The 16,473-nt window shown below is 40.6% G+C and overlaps 1 protein-coding gene across 1 annotated transcript in view; it reads left to right on the top strand.

The window, feature by feature from the left end:
* Window positions 1-589: 589 nt before the first annotated feature.
* Window positions 590-16,473, top strand: part of LOC126094762 (coatomer subunit beta) — a 116,648-nt gene continuing 100,764 nt past the window's right edge. Inside the window, exons 1-2 of the mRNA XM_049909313.1 lie at window positions 590-679; window positions 15,112-15,239. Coding sequence (XP_049765270.1) covers window positions 15,149-15,239 — 91 coding nt within the window. The 5' untranslated portion in view covers window positions 590-679; window positions 15,112-15,148. The remainder of the gene's footprint in view (window positions 680-15,111; window positions 15,240-16,473) is intronic.

Below are 16,473 nucleotides of genomic sequence, written 5' to 3'. Positions count from 1 at the left end.
CCAGTGGTGCTGAAGACTTCCCGTGTTAATTCACTACAGTTAGTAATTATAGACATTTAAAAATTCCAGTGCAATAGGCACACAGTTCGTTGGCCAATGCTAACTACAGAACTGTCCCAGAAATCTTTGTTTGTTACCATATGCACAAAATTAATTTGCGATATTAATGTAAACTGACTCGTTCCACATCATTACGATTTACCGTGCAAAATGATCCGTGTAACTAATAACTCACCCCACAGTCTGACTCCTAGCCTATTGTTCGCCGACTAACCAGTCGTTGATGTTAATAATGTACCGCTTGAAAATGTTTCTTTCACGTTCCGAGTTCTGACTATAATACTACACACCTTTTAAATTTAAATTATTTGTCATTGTCGAACTAATCACAGAAAAATTAAATAAAACTGAAAATGGTCAATCAAAACATTGTAAATAACGAGTTCATGTACAGTAAAATGCCGGAATTTTACGAAATTTGAAAATACCTGCCGTACATGAACCAAATACGACGAAAGAGCATTCTCCTCTGTTGAAAGAATGAACGGGAAAGAGTGAGTGCTCAAAGCAGTGAATCAAATACATGAAATGTTTACGTACTGCGAGGTGTGAAGATCTTTGGTGAAGCGTTGGAATACGTGGTGCTGGTCCTCTGAAGTGACAGAAGAGTGTAACTGTTGTAAGTAAGGCTGTTTCTGAAGCAATAAAATTTTCGTGTCGACATTTTATTGTAATTTTTTTGAAGTCACAAGTTAGTGACGTTCGTAGCCGTCATACATTGTAATGTATGCGTATGTGCTGTGTTTACAACTTTCCAGCGTCTCTTGTTACAAATCTGTCGTGTGTTATAACTCAAAACTGAAATATTTGAACCCATTAAATGCTGTGACTCAACACTCAGTTCCTCCCCTGGCCCAAAGCTTCTGCTATTGTTGTTGCTGGTTAATTTGTACATTTCATTTGCCACTCTGCCGGCATAGACTCTTCGTGAATCCGACATTTTTGACAAGCATCGCTGTGTAACCAACAGGGCGTGAAAATTTTTCCACAGCGTTCAAACATTGACATATATTTTAATTTTCTCATGTTCCTTTTCTATAAAATTAAAATTACATTACCAGCGTCCATTAATAATTGCTGATGAGCAGTACTAAAGTAATAATTTTCTAATTTTGCCCAGTATTTTCGCGGTTGTTGCCTCTTCACTTTCACAGCCAGTTGAAATACTTTTTTTTAAAAAAAACTGACAGGGTAAGCTGTCTTTCACATAGGCCTACAGTTCATTAGTAGTGAAAGTTGGGTCGCCAAGACTGTCACATCCCAGAGCCATTGTGATTATTGTAAAGAGATGTTCTTAATATTCTAGCGCCACGCAGGTTGACAATCGCATTTACTAAGTGCGTAACAGAATTGTGGTTCTGATTAATGGGAAATGAATTGACTGTCAACCATACATACCACGAGTAGAGAGATTACTGCAAATTATATATGCTAATACAACAGATTCACTTTGAGAAGTAAGGTTCAAATCCGTGTCCAACCGCGCAAATTTTTCTGCGATTTTTCTGAATCATGGCCCACTGTTAATTTCTTTCCCCAGCTATGGAATTATACATTTAAACATGAACTTTCTTCCGCCACCCAGTGGTACAGTATTATCATTTTCAGTGAAAATGTGGCCAAAGAAGAGTTTAAAAAAATCATGGTGTCCTATGTAGTATATAATGCATTGAGAAAGATCTTATATCAAAATTTATCGGAATGGAATACATAAAGTGCAACTGCTGACACTCTACATAGTTGCATCATTAGAAAATTAGCGAAATAACTGGGAAAATGTCAACTCAGGAAATCAGATCAATGACAGTGAATAAGTACTTGGCAGCACTAAACTGTGATATTTCCACCACTGACAGTGACATTTACAATACTACTTCCTTTCATTTTATGATATTTAAATAGAGTATGAATGGCTGCATGACCCATCTTGCTTTTATTGTGTCACCACAACGTCTGTCAAATCAGAGATAAAATCACTCAAGTGTGCTTGTAAGATGACAGCTGTGGCTGTTATCATTTATCAACACCATAGCTATGCCATTCACCAGTCATGACTGGTTAGACTGTGTCAGTGTCACAAGGTTAAGAATATATTAAAATAAGCGTAGTGCAACACTTAGTGGCATTCATTTCATGCAGCAGTGCACTATTTAGGCAGTCCAATTTGCTTTTTCACTCTCATTCAAATTGTATAGTAGTTCTTGGCTTAGACAGTGCGATATCTTTCCTCAAAATTTCAGCAATTCCAAGGGTTGCATTTCTGTATTTAGATGGTTGAATATGAACAATGGACCTTGCCGTTGGTGGGGAGGCTTGCGTGCCTCAGTGATACGGGTAGCTGTACCATAGGTGCAACACAACGGAGGGGTATCTGTTGAGAGGCCAGACAAACGTGTTGTTCCTGAAGAGGGGCAGCAGCCTTTTCAGTAGTTGCAGGGGCAACAGTCTGGATGATTGACTGATCTGGCCTTGTAACACTAACCAAAGTGGCCTTGCTGTGCTGGTACTGCGAACGGCTGAAAGCAAGGGGAAACTGCGACCGTAATTTTTCCCGAGGGCGTGCAGCTTTACTGTATGAATAAATGATGATGTCGTACTCTTGGGTAAAATATTCCAGAGGTAAAATAGTCCCCTATTCGGATCTCCGGGCGGGAACTACTCAGGAGGACGTCGTTATCAGGAGAAAGAAAACTGGCGTCCTACGGATCGGAGCGTGGAATGTCAGATCTCTTAATCGGGCAGGTAGGTTAGAAAATTTCAAAAGGGAAATGGATAGGTTAAAGTCGGATATAGTGGGAATTAGTGAAGTTCGGTGGCAGGAGGAACAAGACTTTTGGTCAGGTGAATACAGGGTTATAAATACAAAATCAAATAGGGGTAATGCAGGAGTAGGTTTAATAATGAATAAAACAATAGGAATGCAGGTAAGCTACTACAAACAGCACAGCGAACGCATTGTTGTGGCCAAGATAGACACGAAGCCCACGCCTATGACAGTAGTACAAGTCTATATGCCAACTAGCTCTGCAGATGACGAAGAAATTGAAGAAATGTATGATGAAATAAAAGAAATTATTCAGATAGTGAAGGGAGATGAAAATTTAATAGTCATGGGTGACTGGAATTCGAGTGTAGGAAAAGGGAGAGAAGGAAACGTAGTAGGTGAATGTGGATTGGGGGTAAGAAATGAAAGAGGAAGGCGCCTGGTTGAATTTTGCACAGAGCATAACTTAATCATAGCTAACACTTGGTTCAAGAATCATCAAAGAAGGTTGTATACTTGGAAGAACCTTGGAGATACTAAAAGGTATCAGGTAGATTATACAGTGGTAAGACAGAGATTTAATGGTAAGACAGAGATTTAGGAACCAGGTTTTAAATTGTAAGACATTTCCAGGGGCAGATGTGGACTCTGACCACAGTCTATTGGTTATGAACTGTAGATTAAAACTGAAGAAACTGCAAAAAGGTGGGAATTTTAGGAGATGGGACCTGGATAAACTGAAAGAACCAGAGGTTGTACAGAGTTTCAGGGAGAACATAAGGGAACAATTGACAAGAATGGGGGAATGAAATACAGTAGAAGAAGAATGGGTAGCTTTGAGGGATGAAGTAGTGAAGGCAGCAGAGTATCAAGTAGGTAAAAAGATGAGTACTATTAGAAATGCTTGGGTGACAGAAGAAATATTGAATTTAATTGACGAATGGAGAAAATAAAAAATGCAGTAAATGAAGCCGGCAAAAAGGAATACAAATGTCTCAAAAATGAGATCAACAGGAAGTGCACAATGGCTAAGCAGGCATGGCTAGAGGACATTTGTAAGGATATAGAGGCTTATCTCAGTAGAGGTAAGATAGATACTGCCTACAGGAAAATTAGAGACCTTTGGAGAAAGAGAGCCACTTGTATGAATATCAAGAGCTCAGATGGAATCCCAGTTCTAAGCAAAGAAGGGAAAGCAGAAAGATGGAAGGAGTATATAGAGGGTCTATACAAGGGCGATGTATGATTAATAAGTCACGGCTGCAAAATACTAACGCGAATTCTTTACAGACGAATGGAGAAACTGGGAGAAGCCAACCTTGGGGAAGATCAGTTTGGATTCCGCAGAAATATGGGGACACATGAGGCAATACTGACCCTACGACTTATTTTAGAAGCTAGATTAAGAAAAGGCAAACCTACGTTTCTAGCATTTGTAGACTTAGAGAAAGCTTTTGACAATGTTGACTGGAATACTCTCTTTCAAATTCTGAAGGTGGCGGGAGTAAAATACAGGGAGCAAAAGGCTATTTACAATTTGTACAGAAACCAGATGGCAGTTATAAGAGTTGAGGGACATGAAAGGGAAGCAGTGGTTGGGAAGGGAGTGAGACAGGGTTGTAGCCTCTTCCCGATGTTATTCAATCTGTATATTGAGCAAGCAGTAAAGGAAACAAAAGAAAAATTCGGAGTAGGTATTAAAATCCATGGAGAAGAAATAAAATTTTGAGATTCGCTGTTGACATTGTAATTCTGTCAGAGACAGCAAAGGACTTGGAAGAGCAGTTGAACGGAATGGACATTGTCTTGAAAGGAGGATATAAGATGAACATCAACAAAAGCAAAATGAGAGTAATGGAATGTAGTCAAATTAAGTCGGGTGATGCTATGGGAATTAGATTAGGAAATGAGACACTTAAAGTAGTAAAGGAGTTTTGCTATTTAGGGAGCAAAATAACTGATGATGGTCGAAGTAGAGAGGATATAAAATGTAGACTGGCAATGGCAAGGAAAGCGTTTCTGAAGAAGAGAAATTTGTTAACATCGGGTATAGATTTAAGTGTAGGAAGTTGTTTCTGAAAGTATACAAGGTGTATTCAAGTTCTAAGGCCTCCGATTTTTTTTCTCCGGACTGGAAACAGATAGAAACATGTGCATTGTTTTAAAATGGGGCCGTGTTCATTGTCAATACATCCCAGAGATGACAACACCGTACGGCAGATGGAATTTTACCGCCAGCGGCGAGAATGATAACTGTTTTAAATACTTAAAATGGCGACGCTTTCCTTACTTGAACAGCGTGCAATCATTTGTTTCCTGAATTTGCGTGGTGTGAAACCAATTGAAATTCATCGACAGTTGAAGGAGACGTGGTGATGGAGTTATGGATGTGTCGAAAGTGCGTTCGTGGGTGCGACAGTTTAATGAAGGCAGAACATCGTGTGACAACAAACCCAAACAACCTCGGGCTTGCACAAGCCGGTCTGACGACATGATCGAGAAAGTGGAGAGAACTGTTTTGGGGGATCGCCGAATGACTGTTGAACAGATCGCCTCCAGAGTTGGGATTTCTGTGGGTTCTGTGCACACAATCCTGCATGACGACCTGAAAACGCGAAAAGTGTCATCCAGGTGGGTGGCACGAATGCTGACGGACGACCACATGGCTGCCCGTGTGGCATGTTGCCAAGCAATGTTGACGCGCAATGACAGCACGAATGGGACTTTCTTTTCGTCGGTTGTGACAATGGATGATACGTGGATGCCATTTTTCAATCCAGAAACAAAGTGCCAGTCAGCTCAATGGAAGCACACAGATTCACCGCCACCAAAAAAATTTCGGGTAACCGCCAGTGCTGAAAAAATGATGGTGTCCATGTTCTGGGACACCGAGGGCGTAATCCTTACCCATTGCGTTCCAAAGGGCACTACGGTAACAGGTGCATCCTACAAAAATGTTTTGAAGAACAAATTCCTTCCTGTACCGCAACAAAAACGTCCGGGAAAGGCTGCGTGTTTGCTGTTTCGCCAAAACAACGCACCCGCACATCGAGCTAATGTTACGCAACAGTTTCTTCGTGATAACAACTTTGAAGTGATTCCACATGCTCCCTACTCACCTGACCTGGCTCCTAGTGACTTTTGGCTTTTTCCAACAATGAAAGACACTCACCGTGTCCACACATTCACCAGCCGTGCTGCTATTGCCTCATCGATTTTCCATTGGTCAAAACAGACTCCTAAAGAAGCCTTCGCCGCTGCCATGGAATCATGGCATCAGCGTTGTGAAAAATGTGTACGTCTGCAGGGCGATTACGTCGAGAAGTAACGCCAGTTTCATCAATTTCGGGTGAGTAGTTAATTAGAAAAAAAATCAGAGGCCTTAGAACTTGAATGCACCTCGTATGTATGGAGTGTAGCCATGTATGGAAGTGAAACATGGATGATAAATAGTTTGGACAAGAAGAGAATAGAAGCTTTCGAAATGTGGTGCTACAGAAGAATGCTGAAGATTAGATGGGTAGATCACATAACTAATGAGGAGGTACTGAATAGGATTGGGGAGAAGAGGAGTTTGTGGCACAATTTGACTAGAAGAAGGGATCGGTTGGTAGGACATGTTCTGAGGCATCAAGGGATCACAAATTTAGCATTGGAGGGCAATGTGGAGGGTAAAAATTGTAGAGGGAGACCAAGAGATGAATACACTAAGCAGATTCAGAAGGATGTAGGTTGCAATAGGTACTGGGAGATGAAGCAGCTTGCACAGGATAGAGTAGCGTGGAGAGCTGCATCAAACCAGTCTCAGGACTGAAGACAGCAACAACAACAATGGTTAAATATTTCAGTAGCACCGCTCGAAGACTCCTGTGTCATGGAGATTCAACAGTTCGGCATGTCTGTGTTTTCCTTATTGCATGTGTTAGAGGTGAGAATTTCACTCCTGTTGGTGAATGCTTCTTATTTTCTTTCACATGCATGAGACAGGTGAAAACATATTGAATGAAAATTATCATCACTCTTGGTGAATATCTGTTTGCAGGGGTCCAGTTTTCTGCTTGATTTTATGGTCCATTGCTTTTTTCTTGCTTTTTTAGCGATAGTGCTTCCTTACACCATGTAGAGTGATCCCATAGTAACAGGCCGTAGGTGATATTGCTATGAAAGAGTGATTTTACCAGTAGCACAGGCTGATCAATTATCACATGATTGAGACAGTTTGTCACACATATGTGCAATGTGCGCTTGCCAAGAAAGTTTACTGTCCATCATGAACCCCAGAAGTATGACAGCGTCTACACAGTTTAGGTATCCTTCGTCAAGGAAGGAAGATTGGAGTTCAACATCCCATTGACATCAAGGCTGTCAGAGATGGGCCACAAGCTCTGATTGTTTCAATGAGGGGAAAGGAAATTAGCTGTACCGTTTCAAAGGAACCATCCCTGCATTTGCCTGGAATGATTTAGGGAAATCACAGATCATGTAAATTTGGATAGATATGAACCATCGAAAGCGAGTCCAGTGTGCTAATTATTGCCCATCTCTCTTGATCTTTGTCATTGAGGCTACATACCAATTTTTGTGTGTTTTCTTTTTAAATTTAATTTTCATTTTATTTATAACAATCATCCCATCTTAAGGCTGCTTCTTGAGCCTTACTGTCATTGATATCTTTAGAGTACAGATTTCTTATCTTCAGATTGCAAGAACTGACTGTGAGAGCTTAAATCACTTACCAAAATTAGAAACAGGATGCCACATGACTGATTGCTGTACCACTGTTACAGTCACTCACCTGTAGACCGGGACAAATGGAGTGAAATCTAGTGTCTCTGAACATCAAGACAGACAGTATAATATCTAAGCCTCTACCTGACATCATCTTACAGTGAGACACCTGATGAAACTTCTGTCCATTTATTCCTGTTTGTGACCTGAGAAACCACAGTCTGATGAAATGGAGGAACTCCAGGATAAATTAGTACCAGATGTCATGTGCTTAACTGAGGCATAGCCTTCTGTCATTGACTTGCCTACAACAGCTATAAAATTTCTGGCAGATCGGTAGTGACATGGTCAATGATATCTGTGGTTGATTCATTCAAGGGCATTCAAAAATCCTATGTGACCTGATTTCAAAATGATATGGAAATACTTTAGTAAGGCTGGCTATAAGTGAGCCAGGTTGATAAGCAACCATTTCCGTGTTAGTGGGTCCTAATCCCTGTTGTACAATGCCAAACCTTCCGTTTGATCAGGGTGCGATGTTTTTAGTGTAGTGATGACAGAGAGATCACTAATCTTCATCTGATGACTTCAGTATCCATGTGTCTGATTCAAGTTTTGTATATTACTGTGACTACATATTCTGGAATCTTCAGTGCCCATATTTCCAATTGTTCTGATGGATCCTTTTGGCTTGTTAGCCAGCATAAATAATGGTGATAGATCATAATGAATGATTTGCCGTTTAAATGGTACCATAACTTCCTGTTTGCCCACACAACTTTTTGGCACTTTTTCACAGTCGAAGAGTACTCTAGATTTGCGCTTCAACTGCCCTTTAGTTCTGTCTTGACATTCATCATAGCTGGTAATTTTTGACAATATGTGATCATTTCCTGAAGGATAAAGAAAGATCTTTCTCGCTCTTCGCTCCAAGAAAATTTGCATCTTCGCGCAAGACTTCATATAGTGGCTATGCAATCCAAATGAAATCCTTAGTGTGTGTAGTACAAGCATATTTTAAAGAAGTCTCTCACTTCCCGGATGTGCTGAGGAGTTGTAAAATCCATTTTTAATCTCATTTTTTATAGCTCAGCATAGAATACAATGTTTGTGTTAGCCCCAAGATTTGCATTTCTTAGACGATGAAAAGGCACTTATTCAGATGAAGACCTATGTCATCGACAGACCTCAGTGCAGTTGTCAACTGGATTGGATGTTCTTCAGATGACTTTGAGAAAACAATGGAATCCAGGTAGCAAAGACACAATGTCCATTTAAGATGTCAAAGTAGGTTGCCCCGCATACATTCACAGGTGGCTTGAGTGTTGCACAGAGCATGCATTACAGTTCTGAACTCGTAGATGTAACCAGGTATTACGAAAGGAAATTATCTTTTCTCAGTCAGTCTTGTCAACCTCAATCTACCACTAGCCAGCCAGCATGAATATCAATAGTGGAGAAATATTTTGTTTCCTTCAGAAGCCAAAAATATTGACAATGTGTGGCAGTGGGTATGTACACTGAAATGACAAAAGTCAGAGGATGGAAATAGTCACTTATGCAGCTGGTGGTAGTGTTATATAGAAGGGCATTGCATTGGTGGAACTGTCATTTGAACTCAGGTGATCCATACGAAAAGGTTTCCAAAGTGATTATGGCCACATGGTGGGAAATAACAGATTTTGAATGCGGAATTGCAGTAAGAGTCTGACGCGTGACGTATTCTGTTTGGAAATCGTTAGGGAATTTTGTATTCCAAGATCCTCCGTGTCAGGATTGTGCTTAGAATATCAAATTTCAGGCATTACCTTTCACCATGGATGCACAGTGGCCAATGGCCTAAGCAACACTGTGCAAAATAACCGCACAAAAATCAGTGTGAGACATACAAAAAACATACCCATTAATGGACCACAGTAGCAGATGACCAATGCAAGTGCCTCTCATGGGCACGTGACAGTATCGGTTGGACCCTAGATGACTGGAAAATCATGTCTTGGTCAGATGAGTCCCAAGTTAAGATGGTAATGGCTGATCGTGGGGTTCAAGTGTGATGCAGACACATGAAGTCATGGACAGAAGGCACTATGCAAGCTGGTGGTGACTCTATATTGGTGTGGGCTGTGTTTACTTGGAATGGTTGGGTCCTCTGGTCCAACTGAACTGACCATTGACTGCAAATGATTATATTTGGCTACTTGGAGACCATTTGCAGTCATTCAAGGACTTCATGTTCCCAAAAGATAGAATTTTTATGGATGACAATGCACCATGTCACCAGGCCACAGTTGTTAACAATTGGTTTTAAGAACATTCTGGACAATTAGAGTGAATGATTTGGCCACCCAGATCATCCAACATGAATGCCCTCGAACATTTATGGGACACAATCGAGAAGGCAATTCGTGCACAAAATCCTGCACAGGCAACACTTTTGCAATTATGGACAGCTATAGAGGCAGTATGACTCAATATTTCTGCAGGGAACTTCCATCGACTTCTTGTTGCATTACGCCAAGCAAAAGGAGGTCCGACGCAATATTAAAATGTATCCCATGACTTGTTGCCTCATTGTATCCTTTTTGGTAACTTTATTTAGCCACTGTTAATTGACACACAAATGCCATGTGGCTATTCTCTATTTCGCGAGGATGTCAGTGGAAGGTCCCATTATCCATAGGTTATGGCTATTGACTGGCATTTGAGGCTGACTGCCGTACAATTCTACTGCCACCAACATACCTTTCATGTAAGGACCATAAAGATAAGATTTGAGAGATTAGGGCTTATACTGAAGCATATAGATAGTCATATTTCCTTTGCTCTAATTGCAAGTGGAACAGAAAAGGAAATGACTGGTAGTGGTAGGGGGTACTCTCTTCCTCACGCCATATGGTGACTGTGGAGTATGTATATAGATGTGAAGGTTAACTGGAAAGTGCTACATGAGAACTGATTGGTGGTGGGATGAGCACCTCTGTTAGTATGGTGATTTGCAGAGGATCATTTGGTCTGTTGTGTCTTCTCTCCAGAGTTGAATGCAGCTGAAAAGTAACACAAAATATCCGTCATTCACCAAAGTTTTTCTGCAGTCAGTCTAGGACCACAGTCAGTCTAGGATCAATTTATGTTAGATAGTAGGTGGTTCTTGTGGGTAGTTGCAGCAAGGTTCTCCATCAGCAGCACTGAGCTGGCCTTCCTGGAGTGGTTCCATTATCCCTATGCACATATCCTTAGAGATGAGTTGTAGTTGTTCATGGTAGTCAGTGTCACAGAGCTCAACTAGTCCATTTGTGATCGTTATGGTCATCACTGGCGTGTGTGTGTGTGTGTGTGTGTGTGTGTGTGTGTGTGTGTGTGTGTAGAGGGAAACGTTCCACGTGGGAAAAATATATCTAAAAACAAAGATGATGTGACTTACCAAACAAAAAGCGCTGCCACGTCGATAGACACACAAACATACACACAAAATTCTAGCTTTCGCAATCAACAGTTGCTTCGTCAGGAAAGAGGGAAGGAGAGGGAAAGACGAAAGGATGTGGGTTTTAAGGGAGAGGGTGAGGAGTCATTCCAATCCCGGGAGCAGAAAGACTTACCTTAGGGGGAAAAAAGGACAGGTATACACTCGCGCGCACACACACACACACACACACACACACACACAGTGCGTATTCTGGTTGGTCATTGACTGATGCCTATGTGATTTCCCATGGGCACTGTCAAACATGGAGGATTTTCGTTTCTGGCACCCTCCTTAGACAGTCGTTTGTTTGATCTTCCTGATTTTTGAGGTGGGACAAGTAGCTGAAAGCTCTGGACGGTGACAGAGAAAGAGAATAACTGCAGTGCATCGGTGAATGACCTGACCATTGTACAGTGATGAGTTTCACCCAACAGACTAATAGTCATCTGCAGCTGTGTGGCTATCAGAGAACTACTATGTTTGTAGATGTCTTACTGTGTAGTAGTTGCTCACATCTTTAATTTACAGTTGCGTACTACATGCCTTAGGAATCCGCAATGGAAATCTACTGATGTGTTGTCCTTCATTCTCCAAATGATCGTCTTTCTGTGCAATGATTGGATTGGTGAGGTAACCTGTTGAATCTGTGTCGTCGAGAATCTTGAATGGTGTTTGATGGTTCCAGTGCGAGTCAAGTTAGATATTAATAGATATCATGAACCATCATACACTGAAGCGCCAAAGAAACTGATATAGGCATGCATATTCAAATACAGAAATATGTAAAGAGGCAGAAGACGGTGCTGCAGTCGGCAACACCTGCATAAGAGAGCAAGTGTCTGGCACATTTGTTAGATCAATTGCTGCTGCTACAATGGCAGGTTATCAAGATTTAAGTGAGTTTGAACATGGTATTATAGTCGGCGCACAAGCGATGGGACACAGCATCTCCAAGGTAACAAAATGGGGATTGTCCCGTACAACCATTTCACAAGTGTACCGTGAATATCAGGAATCCGATAAAACATCAAATCTCCGACCTTACTGTGGCCGAAAAAGATCCTCGAAGAACGGGACCAACGACAACTGAAGAGGATCATTCAGTGTGACAGAAGTGCAACCCTTCTGCTAATTGCTGCAGATTTCAATGCTGAGCCATCAACAAGTCTGAGCATGCAAACCATTCAACGAAACATCATCAATAGGGGCTTTTGGAGCCGAAGGTCCACTTGTGGACCCTTGATGTCTCACGACACAAAACTTTAGCCTAGCCTGGGCACGTCAACGCCGACATTGGACTGTTGATGACTGGAAATGTGTTGCCTGATCTGTCGAGTCTAGTTTCATATCGTACCAAGCGGATGTACTTGTACAGATATGAAGACAATCTCATAAATCCATGTGTCCTGCATGTCAGCAGGGGACTGTGCAAGCTGGTGAAGGCTCTGTAGTGGTGTGGGGCATGTGCAACTGGAGTGATAATGGGACATATGATATGTCTAGATACAACTCGAACGGGTGACACGTTCGTAACCATCCTGTCTGATCACCTGCATCCATTCATGTCCATTGTGCATTCCAGGGAGCTTGGGCAATTACAGCAGGACAATGTGACACCTCACATGTCCAGAATTGCTACATTGTGGCTCTAGGAACACACTTCTGAGTTTGAACACTTCTGCTAGCCACCAAACTCCTGAGACATGAACGTTATTGAGCATATCAGGGATGCCTTGCAGCATGCTGTTTAGAAGAGATCTCCACCCCCTCATACTCCAACAGATTTATGGACAGCCCTGCAGGATTCACGGTGTCAGTTCTCTCCAGCACTACTTCAGACATTAGCCGAGTCCATGCCACGTCGTATTGCAGCACTTCTGCATGATCGTGGGGATCCTACGCGATATTAGGCAGGTGTACCAGTTTCTTTGGCTCTTAAGTGTGTATCTTTTCTTTGCCATATTAGAAATGCAAGATCCCACTGTTCTTCCATAACTGCAATTAATATGACATCTGGATGTGTGTTGGCCTCCTTTTGGAGTTTTTTTGTAGTGGATTGCCTCAGTGTGCGAGCACCACTTGGTGAAATACTCTGTTGTGATGATGACCTACAAAAGAAATGTTTGGTAGACATTCTCTGCCGTGCCGTCATTAGATGTGGAATTGTCATCTTCTTCATATTTAGGTTCGCTGCGTGAAACAGTGCCAAAATATTGTATATACAACTATTTCATCTCCACCTGACTTCAGTTATATGGAACTACAAAATGCCAGAAATTTGTCTCAGTTATTGAGCTGCCGAGTTCTTTCTATTTATGGAATGACGTGATATGCTCTATTTACACACACACACACACAGAGAGAGAGAGACAGAGAGAGAGAGAGAGAGAGAGAGAGAGAGAGAGAGAGAGAGAGAGATGGACGGACAGACAGACAGAGTCTGCCAGAAACATGTATACACTCTTTGTCAGGCTCTGTCGAGATATAGATATTGTCGTTTGATCTGAGTTAAGAGTATGTTGTAGTATGGTCTTTGGCTCAACAGATATTAGTACTTTCATCTCAGTATTGAGAAAACAAGTGGCTGGACCACGCTTGACATTCGAGCAATGAAAATGTATTGTGATATGATTTTTCAAGTTTGATAATCCCATTGAAGTGCAACATCAGTGGTGGTGGGAGTTTGAAACAGAACTGCCTACCTGCCTAACAATTAAATGCATCATTGACAATTTTGAATTGCATGGAACGATTTGTGATATTCACAAAAGAAGATCAGGAAAAGACAGTGTACAGCTACAAGTTCTGATTCATCAGCTCTTATGTTGGAAAAGTTTATTAATTCTCCACAAAAGTCTGCTACACGATATGGACTTGAAGTGGGGGTTAGCAGTACAAGTGTACGAAGAATTGTGAAAGCTGCAAAGTGGAAAGTTTACATTCCACGATTACTGCATGCAATTAATGTTGATGATCCAGATAGCTGAATGAAATTTTGTGAATGGTATCAGCAAATGGTAACTGATGATGAACAATTTGTGACAAAGGTAGTGTGGAGTGATGAAGCACAATTTAAACTTAATGGAACTGTGTATCGGCATAACACTGTGTACTGAGCACAGGAAAATCCGCATGTTTATGTGGATAAAGTGGTCAATCTACCAGGCATTCATGTGTGGTGTGGACTATCATCTAAGGACCGTTTTTCTTTGATGCTACTGTCACTGAAGCAGTGTACCTGGGAATGTTATGCACATCAATTTTGCCAGTTATACGTGCACTTTATGGAGCTGATGTAGACATCTTCTGCCAACAGGACGGGGCGCCACCACACTACCACCTAACCGTACGAGCTTTTCTGGTTGACAATTTTCCAGGGCATTGGATTGGGCGAAGGGGGCCCATTGAGTTCCCTCCACGGTCGCCAGGTCTTAACACCTATGGACTTTTACTTGTAGAGGAACTGTGAAAGATAATGTCTATCAACGTAAGCCACGTATGCTGGAGGAACTTTGCCAGGAGATTACAGCAACATGTGCAGTGATCTCCACTGTAACATTGACTGACATAGTTGCAGCGACTGCTTGTCATTCTGTTTTGTGTATAACCACCAAATGTGAACATTTTGAACATTTAAAGTAACCATGTGCTAAACTGAAGGTTGTACAACATGTGTGATCAATTATTAAATGTAAAATAAACACATAAGTAATACTATGGTTGTTGGTTCACACATGCAAAGGTCCCTCACTCCAATGTCTACCAAATATTTCTTGTTGCCACCAAGCAACTATAACTGCTATACCATGTTAAGCGATGTAGCAGCAGCCAAGGATGTGCATTTTTTTAGCCATGTCAACAACTTCATTCATTTCTCCAGTTTATAGTCATAATGGAAATAATTGTTATCAAAAAAGACATATTATTCTTACGATACAATTAACATACAGAGAATATTATTTGACCTAGCCACAGAATGTAAGCTACATTCTCCATATTACCTTTTAAAGTGTTTATGTATGCCAGAATTTGTTTTGCTCTGTAGTTTAGTTATGTGTTCAGCATTTTATGGTCTGATAATTATTTTCTTTTACAGATTGATATAACTGAAGAAACCGAATCAGTTTATAAAAATGGTGACAGTTGAGCAACCATGTTATACAATTATTAATCTTCCATCAGACTCTGATCCTCCTAATGAAATGCAGTTGAAAACGGATCTTGGTATGTTGCCTTTAAACACTAATTTGCTTTTAATATTTAGAATTTTTGGGTGACAGTCCACATAACTGACTTCTAAACTTTAACTCGTAAAGCAGTTCATACGGTTTAAATTTCTGTTTCATAATTTGCAAGAACTGTTACATTGACACCTTAATTTCTCATTTACTACAGTTTCAGGTTTTTCAAAATCTTTTGTGAAGTGTTTGCCACAGTATAATTTATAGTGAACAGTGATAACACTAAATATCACTTAAGTGCTGAGTCTTTGACATTATATTTTACTTTTTGCCTGTTGTATTATTTATTTGCACTTGTGGATAATTTTATTGTCAGAAATAGTCATTATTTCAATGATTGTTCAGCGAATCACTATAGCCTCTCTTTGTGTGTGTGTGTGTGTGTGTGTGTGTGTGTGTGTGTGTGTGTGTGTGTGTGTGTGTGTGTACACCACAATCACAACACTGATGTAAAGAAAGACACACTGTTTCTAACATGCAGAAAAGGAAGCAGCATTCTGTAGTAGTTTCTGACCAATGAACATGACATACTGAAAACCATTGCTCAGTTGGAATTATGCTGCAGTGCATATTTGGTCCACAATTACTTTTTGCAGAGCAGGAAGTTAAATAACAGTATGCCTTCAAACCACTCCTGTTTGCCCAAAATGTTGTGATGCCAGGAAAGATTAAGGTGACAGATTTGGGGTGAAAATAGTGCGTTGCTAGTGAATAGAGAGAGTGGATAGTTTTGAATTTATTATTTATTTGTTGTCCATACAGCATTGTTTCCAGACATTGGCATAGCTTTTAATTTACATATGTATTGTGATACAAGGTTGTACTAATTTTAATTCTCTTACCAATAAAATACATTCATAAAAAATAATCAGAAACTATGAGTTTACTGTCACAAAAACAAGCTTATGATTTTACACACTAACAGTTTTACAAGAAGGCTTTACAATTAAAAATCTTCTGTTGAATAACAGGATTTCTCTGTTATGAAGTACTTCTATTTAAATTAGCTATCTTAAAATCAGGTGGCCATCTGTTGCAAAAAATTGTCCTTGTTTTACGTGGACGGCAGTCTGAAGCCTGTTAATTACTTGTAATTCTGTGAAAGTTTTCCCTTCCTTGTGTTTTATAATTATGAACATTACCGCTTGCAGGAGGTACATAGAGTAGATATGCATGTAGAGCAGATAGGCAATATTTTATATTTTCTGAAAATTTCT

This window comes from Schistocerca cancellata, chromosome 8, assembly GCF_023864275.1.
Source record: "Schistocerca cancellata isolate TAMUIC-IGC-003103 chromosome 8, iqSchCanc2.1, whole genome shotgun sequence".
Classification (NCBI taxonomy): Eukaryota; Metazoa; Arthropoda; class Insecta; order Orthoptera; family Acrididae; genus Schistocerca; species Schistocerca cancellata.
The sequence above is the reverse complement of the archived record's forward strand: the minus strand, read 5'-3'. Positions and strand labels throughout refer to the sequence as shown.